Source organism: Melanerpes formicivorus, unplaced genomic scaffold (assembly GCF_026170545.1).
Source record: "Melanerpes formicivorus ecotype bairdi unplaced genomic scaffold, bMelFor1.0.p_v2 SCAF_29, whole genome shotgun sequence".
Lineage (NCBI taxonomy): Eukaryota > Metazoa > Chordata > Aves > Piciformes > Picidae > Melanerpes > Melanerpes formicivorus.
In genome coordinates, this window is record NW_027142381.1 from 6,041,188 (window position 1) to 6,052,611 (window position 11,424).

The window sequence follows — 11,424 nt, forward strand, 5'->3', positions numbered from 1 at the left end:
ACTTGGATGATCTCTGGAGGTCCCCTCCAAGCCCAAACATGCTGTGCTTCTGTGACTTGCTACAGAAAGAAGGGCTGAGGGGCTAGGGTTTTTTAACAGGACCTGTACGGTGCTCCTGTCTGTCTTGCAATGCAAAAATAGCCCAGTGGGGTGGGGGCTTCTCACTGCTAGCTTTGCTGAGCATGTCATCTGGAGATGTGTCATCTGCCATTTTGGGCTGCATTGCTATAAGTCAAGCTCATCCTTTCATGCCTATGTAAAGTGTTTCTAATCCTAGAATCCCAGAGTCATGAAGCTCTACAGGACTAAAGCAAACATAAGGAAATTGTTTTTCATGGCATGCAATTCAATCACCAAACATTATCCAGGGGACATCATGGGAGCCAAATGTATAGAATGATACCAAAAGAAGACCCCAAAACATCTGACAAGCTTTTGGTCTGCTGATGGCTACTAAACTGGCTCCACTCTTGTAGTTTAGTAGCAGGATGCCTACAATCTAATCCATCTTTTAGTCCCACACTTAGCCAGAAATCCAAGTCACAGCTTCTGAAACAAAAAAGCCATGAAGCTCTGTTAAGAGGCAGCTTGCCTTTTTTTGTTTGCCACTCAGTAGGAGCCTTGACCACAATTCAATATTTAATTAGCTGTCCATAAAACAGAGGACAACATTGAGCCCTGAGCAATAATGGACACTAATGATGATAGCTGCAGTACTCTTAGGGATGATGATGTTGATGGTGCATTTATTTCCTGACAGTAATTCATGAGATCCTTGAGTGTTGGTCAACATTGCTTAGCTCTCAGGCAGCCAACTTCTAATCATTAATTAGCATTGAACTTCACCAGAAAGATCAGCCACAGACAGATTTTTATTGGTGAATAAAACTATTACTAAAGAAAGCAACCTCATCCCTCCAAGACAGAGTGCCTGGGAGATGGCACAGCATGTGGACAGATTTATTCAAGAAAAAGATATCACCTCTGACAATGAAATTAATACTGTTGCCCTGGGGCAATGCAGGGCTGAACAGCAGGCATTTCTTGTGCAAAACCTTGTCCCCAGTGATGAAGACTTCTCAGGTTGATGCTGGAAGACTTTCTCCTGAGATTTGCATTACAAAACATCAATTTAAGACTGACTTATCTATCACCAGAGAGTCTCTTATTTCCATCTTCTAACTGAGGCCATGGAAATTTGGGGGTTCAGAGAATGGGTATGTAAAGATGTGCTGATTCTGTTACCTTAGAAAAATCAGGACTGCTAAAATCTGCATTGATCTGTCTTTGCTTTCAGTCGCCTTTCAAGGACTGCAACAAGACCATCTGTACTGCTCAGTTAACTCTGACAAGTCAGAGTCAGATTCAGTGAGTCACAGTAGTTGTATTGTCCAGATTTTGCATTTAGCATTCACACAAAATGTCATCTTTGTGCCTAAACTGAATTAGTCACACTCTGACAAGATCTGCTGTCCCCTCGTTGACTTTCCTTTCCATCCCATTCATCCCATCACATCCCTTCAGTGCTGTAACTCTGTGCCCATATGGGCACCGCTGTGCTGCTCTAGGAAATCTCAGAGGCAAGACCAAGGTCTAAGCACCTGTAGCCATCCCCAACTCAGTTCTGGCACGTGGGCACAGGGATTTGTTTCAGGCTGATGCCCAGCATGGCACTACAGCATAGAGCTGCAGAGTTTACAAGCGTTAGACAAAAGAGAAGGCATCACTTCTTTGTAAGAATTGACCCTGCAGAGTCACTGAGGAGCTAATCAAGTGCAGCAGCCTTCAAAGTCCATCCTGATGTAAATCAGAAATGATAAAATGTTACTTAAAGTTTGGACTGCCTTTGAAATGAAGAATTAAACTTTTCCCTACACACCCTAAAAAAATACTAAATAATTAATTGAACTCTTGCCATTATCCTCAGTGTGAAAGCACTTGGAGGCAGCAATTACCAGAAGCAGAATGCTTCAGGCCTCTTATTTAATAACAGCCCTTAGCAATGACACACCACTCAGCTCATTTTTCTGCCTGCTTCTAGAAATGCACCAGTGGTGGGACACACTACACAAGGGACCATGAATGCTTCACTGATGAACAGAGGACGTGACAACTATGATCTTCAACTATCCTAAAACCCCTGCATTTGAAGGTGGCTGTTAAGGTAAGGTTGTAGAACAGCCCTTCATCTAGCAGCAGACTGCTGAAAGAAAACCCAGCCCAGACTCCTATTAATTTACTGCCTAAATAAATCTTGAAGTAAGGGAAGGAGCATTACAGCTGTTAGGACTAGAGCCTGAATACTGCCTTTATCTGATTTAAGACTCTAAAGCTTTTATTGGGCTATTTGTGCCTAATTGGTTTTACGAGAGCAGACACAGAGTTGAATTTCTCAGTCTGTTTTTATTCAACATTAAAGAGCATTCCTGTTCTGTTGGCAGCCATTCCCTCCTGCTGTGCAGTGTGGCCAACCAACACCATTAACTTCTACAGTCTTATCCTGTAACTGCAGAACTGGGCATCCACTCCTCAAGAAGACAGCTGTGAGTAGAAATCATTATTTCCACTTTCCCCCCCTACCTCTAAACGATCCTTGGAGTAGCTGCTCTTGCCCCTCTATCTTTTCAACTGGGCCAGAGATGCTACTTGTTTTAATTCAGCTTATGGCTGCTCTGCATCTTCAAGGCCAGAGAGAATTTTCATATTCCTGCACTTCACTTACTGTCCAGTTTCTCCAGAAGGAAATGGTGAGCAGGAAATACATTAGCTGCCATGCTTTAACAGTAGCCTGATGAGTTAAAGAGTGTTTACAAGGTGAGCAGTATTTGGTTGTATTTACAGGGTAATCAATATTTGGTTGTGTGTTTCTCTTCCCTCAAAACAGGCAAAGTTTGCAGGGATTTGGCAATTAGCTGAAAGCAAGTTCCAGAATAAGCCTGCAATCAGCATTAGTATCAGCTGGTTTCTCCACAAAATACACTGTGGGTTGGAAAGGAAACACCAGAATTCCTCCTCTGTCCATCCTGTGTGTCAGTCACACAGGACTAGAGTTGCTCTTTTACTGCTGCTGCTTCCATCCCTCTTGTACAACCCAACACTGGCAGTTCCCAAACCCCAGAGATAAAGGACCAGGGCAGGCAGACAATGTTGTCTCATCCACTTTTGGTTTTTTTAAGCATAAATGAAAATAGCACCACTCTGGCTGGAGAGCAACATCCTTGATGTCAGATATGTGGTAAGGACAACAAAGAAGGCATAAGTTTTAAGAAAATTCAATTATATTGCATTAGTTTGGTCAATTAGAGGGGTGAAAAAAAAAGAAGACTGAAAGGATGCTTGGTAGGATTCCAACACAATTTCCACCTTACCATTTTCAAGCACTGCAGGTTGCCAAGTCACTTTCTGTGGCATTAGCCAGCAAGAGTCTGGAAGAGAGAACAATGAAACCATATCATGGGCAGGGGGGTACCTGGGGTCTCTAACTGCTTAGCTTCTAAGAAGCAGACTTCAAGATAGGCTCAGAGATGCATCTGCAGACAGTGTTCCAGTTAGGACAAGCCTGATGGTGCTACCCCCTCCATGCAGCAGCTGCATTGGTGGATATAAAGCATTAGTGATTTAAGAGTACTATACATTTCTTTTCACTTAAGTTTGATTTATCATTCTCTTTAGACCAGATTCTGTAATGTACATGGATGCTAGTGGTTGACTCCTTGAAGACAAAGACTTCAGTTTTAATGTAAGGATAGCTTCAAAACTAGGACATCTGATGCACCTGCAATCAGGGCTGCAGAGCCTATTTTATCTTCTGCATTGTCTCTTGCAGGTAAATGGAGAAAATCCCTTCAGTGCTACTGTCAAGCTCCAGATTTGGGTTCCTGTCATGATACAAGGTCACAACATAATCACAATCCAAAACACAGCAGGAACACAGGTACTTTTTCTTTGTTACCCCAATAATTACACACCTCTTCACTGGCCCTTGAGGGGGGGGGGGGGGGGTGAAAAAAACCCACCAAAAACTCCAAGATGTGTTCTTGCAGAGTTGAGTTTTTCAAACCTAAGCTACAGAAACTTTACATATTTACATTTTGTAGCATCATTCCAGGTTCAGTTTTAAACCTCAAGTCAAAAGATGGGCTTTTGCCCTCTGCCCCTAACTGGGACAACAGCATCTACCTCTGTCCTCACTGTCAAGAACTGCATTGTTTCTCTTTTTGAGTCCATAAGAAGGACAATATAGCCAGAAAAACACTTCTAATAATCCAAAACAGCTAAAAACTCGATTATTGAGCCCATTATTGAGCTCTTCTCAAACCCAACTGTCTCTCTTTCCCCACCTCACCTGGAACCAACTAAAACCAGAAGGCTCTATTTTTCATGTATCTAGCCATTCTCAATAGCATATCCTACATGCTGGTAGCCAACAACACTTCTTCCTTGTGCCAACATTTATTAAGACCATAGATAAAAACCAGCAAAGGGGAAAGGCAGCATCAGTGACTTCACCCTTGGAGACACTGCGCTCCCTTGCTCACTGGAAGAAGCTGCTGTTCTGTAAAACATCATTGGCAGACTCAAAGGTCAGGAGTTCTCTGTGGAACTGAAGGAACTTCCGCTTCAATTTCCTCATGGGAAGAGATAATTTGGTTTTCTTGTAGGTTACGTCTTTCAAAAGTTTGCATGACAAGTAGTGCAGCCAGAGGACGTTGCTGTGTGGGTGATAGTCAGTCCAGCAGTTGGAGTTTTCTGCTCTCATTTGCCTGTAGATATCAAACTGGTAGTCCCCCGAGCCTTGAAAGAGTTCTTCTTCGGTGGAAAGGTCACAAAACACGGTCAGCCCGTCCTTCTCCAGCCGGGACAAGGTATAGTCTATGATGTTGACGTGAACCCCTGCGGTGGGGATCGTGCACCTTGCCCCATTCAGCACATAACTGAGCTCTTTGGCAGCCGTCCGCTTTACCAGCACGTTCCCCCAGTGCAAGTCTCTGTGCTCGAAGTGCAGCTCCTGCTCTGCCACAGCCAGGGAAGCAGTGACCTGGTGCAAAATACTTTTTGCTGTGAGCACCGAACCAAGGCTCTTTCTCATGTGCTCCAAGTCGCTGCCTCCAAACTCAAACTCCAGAACCATGAAGAGCTGCTCGTCCCCAAAGAAATCCGGCCGATCGTTTTCTGACCCTGCTGCTTCGTGGTACTTGTCCCAGGCTTCCAGGAGGTACTTAGGATAAGCCCCTTGGACACAGTGCACAGAGTACAAGCTGATGAACCCAAAAGTCCTATTCACAGACTCCTCAGACAAAAGACTGAGCTCTTTTGAAATTATTATCTCAGGCAGAATCTCCCCAAAGCTCTTCTGAACTTCACCATTTACCTTTTCGCTCCCCTCAATGGGAATTATTTTTAAGGCTGCAGGGCCTCTTTCACTCTCAATCTGGAAGACCTCTCCAAACACCCCTTCCCCAATTTTCTTGCATTCTTTCATTTTATCTAAAGGAATGCATTCCTCAAAGGTGATAGGCCCCTCCTGGTGGCACTCCCCGAACACCTTCTCTGCATCTGTTAGCTCCAGGTCAGAGCAGTAAGTTGTAGGAGCCAGCAGTACCATGGAGGAAGTAGACCAAACTGAGCAGTGAGTTGTAGCAGCAGATAGGTTTGTCTGGTGCTCTGCAAGCTGGGATTTCACAGCAGGGGTACCAGGGATGCTGTTGTAGGAAATCTCTTCTGTGTTCACCATCTTCTTCTTGTGGAAGGACAAAGATGCTCGAATTCTACGCCAGGTGGAAGAGTTATTGAGGAGTGAATTGTCATTGTTAGTCATCTCTACAGACGACTCCAGAGCGCTCTTCTTCATCCCTTTTTTCCTCATTTGTGAGCTGAAAAAGGAGTTATTCTGCTGCTGCAGTCTCTTGTTTTTCCTCCTTGTTGGCCGGAGCCTTATTTTCCCCCTTCCCCAGCGTGTGGCACTGAAGCCACTGATGCAAGCTTTCCTGCAGGTACTTCCCCCTCCAGGAACAATTTTGGTACCTCCATCGCTGTCCTCCATAATTCCTTGAAGGCCCAAAGGAGAGCCTGGCTGCTGGCAGGCAGGTTGAACATCTGCCTTTTTGCGGAGCTTCCTGCTTGACAGCCATGCTGACACTTCTTGAGGGTCCAAGACCACCACTGGCATACACAAGTTATTGATTTGGCCTCTCTGACAGCTGACACTTCCTGGAGTTGGATCTCTCTGTAGATCCTCACAGCGTTCCTCGGAAGTGACACTCGTATTCCGAGTTGAGTGCAGTGGCTCCCTGGTAATGGGAGAGGGAGATGGCTCTGCTTGAACACTGCTTGTGCCTTCCTGTGGGGATAAGGGAGATTGCGCCTGGCAGCAACCCTCTACTGATGACCTCAGAACCCTGTCGGATTTTTGCAACACCGGGCTTGTCTTAGGGCTCCTGCCTTTGCTTTCTGGCCGGGCAGGTCCGGTCTTCTGCTTCCTCACGCTGTCAGCCTCCGCCGGCGGCGGCAGCTGCTCCGAGTCTCCGTGAGGTGGCTCCAGCGAGCGCTGGGCGCTGCCGGTCAAGGCGAGGCTCTGCTTGCACGACGGGGAGTAGAGCTCCAGGCTGTAGTCCAGCCCCGAGCCGCTCTCCGCGGTGGTGCCGAGCCGAACCCGGGAGCCGAGCTTGGCCGAGCGGGACCGGCGGAGCGCGGACGAGCACTGCGGGGTGCTGCACAGCAGGGGGCGCTGCTCTCTGTAGGGCCTCTGGGGGCTGGCGGCGCGGCACGGGGAGGGCGAGAAAAGGGGCGAGGGGCAGGCCGCGGCCGCCGGCTCCGGCGGGCGGTTCTCCTTCTCCGTCGTGCCGCCGCGGCGGCGGCGGGTCCGCAGGCGCATGGAGTGGGCTGCGAGCTTACCCCGTGCCTGGCGGTGGTACTTCTTGGGCGGAGAGAAGTCGGAGTCTTCCGAGGAGGCCGAGAAGACGCTGGATCCGGCCGAGGCGGTGCTGGAGCTGGCCGAGGTGGAGCTGAAGAACCGTTTACGGTCCAGAGGCGGCGAAACCCACTGGTCGGGAGGCGGCAGCAGGCGGAGGTACCCGCCGCGCCGCGAGTAGGTGCGGAGCTGGCGCGACTGGAGCGGCATCGCGGCGGCCGGCTCGGGCCAGGCCCCACCGAGGAGAGCGGCGGCTGCCTCCCGCCACCGTTCAAACGAAATCTCGCGATAGCTGCGCTGAGGAACGGGAGGCGGTGTGGGGAGAGGCTCCGCCGCCAGGCGCCGCCCCGCGCTGTGCCGGTGCCAGCGGGGGCTGTGCTGGAGCGGGGGCTGTGCCGGTGCCAGCGGGGGCTGTGCTGGAGCGGGGGCTGTGCCGGTGCCAGCGGGGGCTGTGCTGGAGCGGGGGCTGTGCTGGAGGAGGCTGTGCCGGTGCCAGCGGGGGCTGTGCTGGAGCGGGCGCTGTGCTGGAGGGGGGCTGTGCCGGTGCCAGCGGGGGCTGTGCTGGAGCGGGGGCTGTGCCGGTGCCAGCGGGGGCTGTGCCGGAGCGGGGGCTGTGCCGGTGCCAGCGGCGGCTGTGCTGGAGCAGGGACTGTGCCGGTGCCAGCGGCGGCTGTGCTTGAGGGGGGCTGTGCTGGAGCGGGGGCTGTGCTGGAGCGGGGGCTCTGCCGGAGGGGGGCTGTGCTGGAGGGCGCTGTGCTGGAGTAGGGGCTGTGCTGGAGCGGGCGCTGTGCTTGAGGGGGGCTGTGCCGGAGGGGGCTGTGCTGGAGGGGGTGCCGCGGGGCCGGGCCAGCCAGGAGCTGCTGCAGGTCCTCTGGGAGTGCTCCGGCGGCGGAGAACCGGAGGTGAGCGGTGCTGGCCCCGGCTGGTGCCGGGGCGGAGGCAGAGGCCCGCGGGCGCCCCAGGCTGCTGGCCGCGCTGTTCCTGAGCCAGGCCGCCTGGGCACACTGCTGGCTCCTCTTCAGCCAGCTGTCAAACAGCACCCTCAGGGCCTTTACACCAGGCGGTTTGCAGCCACGCTGCTCCAAGCCTGGTGCGTTCCGGGGGTGGTTGTGACCCAAGTGCAGGACCCAAAGCTTGAGCTTGTTGAGCCTCACACGACTCTCCTTGGCTCACCAACCCAGCCTGGCCACATCCCTCTGCAGAGCCTTCCTACCTTTGAGCAGATCAACATTCCCACCCCATTTGGTGTCTGCAGATGCACTGAGGGGGTACTCAATCGTCTCGTGTAGGTCATTGATGAAACTCATTCAACAGGACTGGAAGGTTATAAGCACAAGACACAGCTTGGTGGCAGCACAGTTCAGGGTGTTTGTTACAGTCTGAGTAAAGGATTGCTTTTGCAACCTGCTTTTTTTTCCCCCTGAAAAGCAATTGACATTTTGTTCCTTTGTTTTTCTCCATGGCTCTTAAAAAGCAGAACTGTTCTGCTGGTCCCTGGAAAAATCACCTTCAGCAGAGAACTGTATCTGGGCCTGGAAGAGGAGAATCATAACACTGATGTGTTAGCATCATGTAGGCTTGGTCCTACTCTTGGAGCAGGAGCAAGTGAGGCATCCAGAGGTTTTTGCTGAATCTAGAGAACCAAGCAAGTTCCCAGAGCTACATTCTGGATGTTCTGCCACTGAATTTAATAAAATCATGTTTTGATTATAGGATAAAAGCTGATAAAATAACTGAGCTCCCAAGAGTAATCTGGGGCAGAACTGAGGCCAGCTCAGCATATACTGAAGCTCAGTTATTTTATGCTGAGTTGGCCTCAGTTCTGTTCCAGATTACTCTTGCCTTCCTGAAAGGTGAAGTGGTTGATCTCTTGCCTGTTACCACAGGAAGCTGTGTTGGTGGACATCTCTTGCTGGCACTGGTTACTCTGCTCCCCTGGGAGGTGGGTACCATTAATGCACACACAACAAAACAGACATCTTCTGTTAGATATTTTAAAGTTCTTCTAATGTTTCTCCAAGTATAAAACTGACATTCTCAAACATTCAGTGAAGGACATCTGCAGCTTGCTGCTGCAAAACTCAGCTGGGCATTTGAAGCTGTTCTGATCACTGCAGTGTAACCTCTCAAGTCCAGTATTGAAGTGCTTTGCAGAACATTTGAGCACTTGGAAGTGTTTCTGGGCGTTCTGAAGAGCTCTGAACAGCACAGGCCTTCCAGCTTACAGCTCTGCCAGCAGACATAGCTGGGTTGCATAGAATCAGAGAATTGTTTCTGTTGGAAAAGACCTTTAAGGTCATTAAGTCCTACCATAATCTAACTCTGCTCAGTCTGGTGCTAAACCATATCCCTCAGCACCCCACCTCTGCATCTTGTAAACATCTCATCCTGCATTCACTCATTCATTTACTGCAGCCATGAGAAGGAAGAAGGTGAAATGGACCTTTTGCATTGTGCTAAGAAAACTAATGCATGCACAAAGGCTCAATAAGTTCTTTTATTTATTTTCCCTCCATGTGGCTTTTTCAAAAGAAACCATAAAATGCTGATGGAGCAAGAAGGTACCTCCTGAAGACTAAGCTGGCCAAAGCAGAAAGCTCTCTATTCCTGCCCCATGTGTTTGGGAAAAATAAAAAGAGAGAGTGTCTGTTTGGCAGAGTCAGAGCCTGGCTAAGTCTCAGCAGCCCTGAGGAGAGAGACTTGGGGGCACTGATGGATGAGAAGCTCACCAGGAGCTCTCAGTGTGCACTTGCAGCCTGCAAAGCCAATCAGATCCTGGGCTGCATCAGGAGAAGTGTGGCCAGCAGGGCAAGGGAGGTGATCCTCCCCCTCTGCTCAGCTCTGGTGAGACCCCACCTGGAGTACTGCCTCCAGTTCTGGAGCCCCTATTACAAGAGGGATCTGGAGGTGATGGAAGGTGTCCAGAGAAGGGCCACAAGGATGATCAGAGGGCTGGAGCACCTCTCCTGTGAGGACAGACTGAAGGAGTTGGGGCTGTTCAGTCTGGAGAAGAGAAGGCTCTGAGGTGACCTCATTGTGGCCTTCCAGGATCTGAAGGGGGCCTACAGGAAGGCTGGGGAAGGACTTCTCAGGATCTCAGGTAGTGATAGGACTATGGGGAATGGAATGAAGCTGGAGGTGGGGAGATTCAGGCTGGATGTGAGGAGGAAGTTCCTCCCCATGAGAGTAGTGAAGCCCTAGAATGGGTTGTCCAGGGAGGTGGTTGGGGCCCTGTCCCTGGAGGTGTTTAAGCCCAGGCTGGATGAGGCTCTGTCCAGCCTGATGTAGTGTGGGGTGTCCCTGCCCATGGCAGGGGGTTGGAACTAGATGATCCTTGTGGTCCCTTCCAACCCTGACTGATACTATGATACTATAATACTATGAAGATGCAGAACCATTCTTATTCCCTGGTAGAGCTATAGCACTCTGGATCTTGGGTCTCCCCAGTGGCTGTGCTCTTGCTGCCCCTCCTCTTTCCCAGACCTCCTCCATGTCACACTGAAGTCCTACCTGTACTGAACCACCTGGGCATCCCTACAGCCAGATCACACTTGGCAAGTCTGGGCACAGAAGAGCTGTTGGTAGGTTTCCCATTACTTTCCTACAGGAAGGAGTGTTAATTGTAGAGGCCTGTGCTAAGAATAAGGAGTTGCAAGGAGAGTTTTCTCTTCCCAAGGCTGAACAAGCTCATCTGGAGCCCATTTCTTATCCTCTCCTTTCCTTTTTTTTCCCCCCTAGTTTCTTCTCTGAATTCAGTTTTCCTCATGAGCTGGCTGCCTTTCCTTGTCCCTTATGGCTCTCAAGGAGGTCAGCTCTTGCAGTGAGTAATGCTATTTTCCTTTTTAGATGCCTTTTTTTCCCCCTCAGATGCATTACAGGGTTCTGAGATTTGTAATTTCCGATGAGTGCCATCTGACCATTTAATTCTTTGCAATTGCTGTAGGAGATGCCAAACACATTTGCAGTAATTGGATGGCACTTAAGGGATTAGTCAAGACTGCCAAGCCTCAGAGTCATCCAAACCACAGCTGAGATGCTGTGCTGTTTCCATGGAAGCCTTGCTGTGTCTGCTTCTAAATTTATTTGCAGTCTGCATTTTGAATCCAATCCCCTGTGCAGAAAGCCTTGTCAATATCTGTGGCCTGGCTGTGTGGCCCTGACTTTTGTGCTCTCTGGCAGGGTCACGGTTGTGCCAGCTCCCTGCATGACAGAAGATCTGCACAGGGCTCCTTCAGAGTCCTTAAGCATCTGACCCCAGCCAGGCTAACGTGTTGGCAGGCTGTCTGGGGTCCAGGTGTTACAGACAGAGAAGCTGCTGCAGATATGCCAGAGGCCTCTGAGTTGTTAAGGGTCATTCCTGATCTTCATGCATTATGCAGAGGTGGCAGAGTGTCTGCAGACCCACAGCTTCTTGCAGGAGAGAGAATCTCTCTGCTCTTGAGTATCACAGTATCACAGTATAACTTAGGTGGGAAAGGACCTCGAGGATCATTGAGTCCAACCTATCAACACAG

At 49.9% G+C, this 11,424-nt stretch overlaps 1 protein-coding gene across 1 annotated transcript; it reads right to left on the reverse strand.

The window, feature by feature from the left end:
* Positions 1-865: 865 nt before the first annotated feature.
* Positions 866-7,136, reverse strand: HASPIN (histone H3 associated protein kinase). Its single transcript, XM_068154717.1, has one exon. It carries the CDS (start codon positions 7,118-7,120, stop codon positions 4,535-4,537), a length of 2,586 nt encoding a protein of 861 aa, XP_068010818.1. The 5' UTR covers positions 7,121-7,136; the 3' UTR covers positions 866-4,534.
* Positions 7,137-11,424: the final 4,288 nt, after the last annotated feature.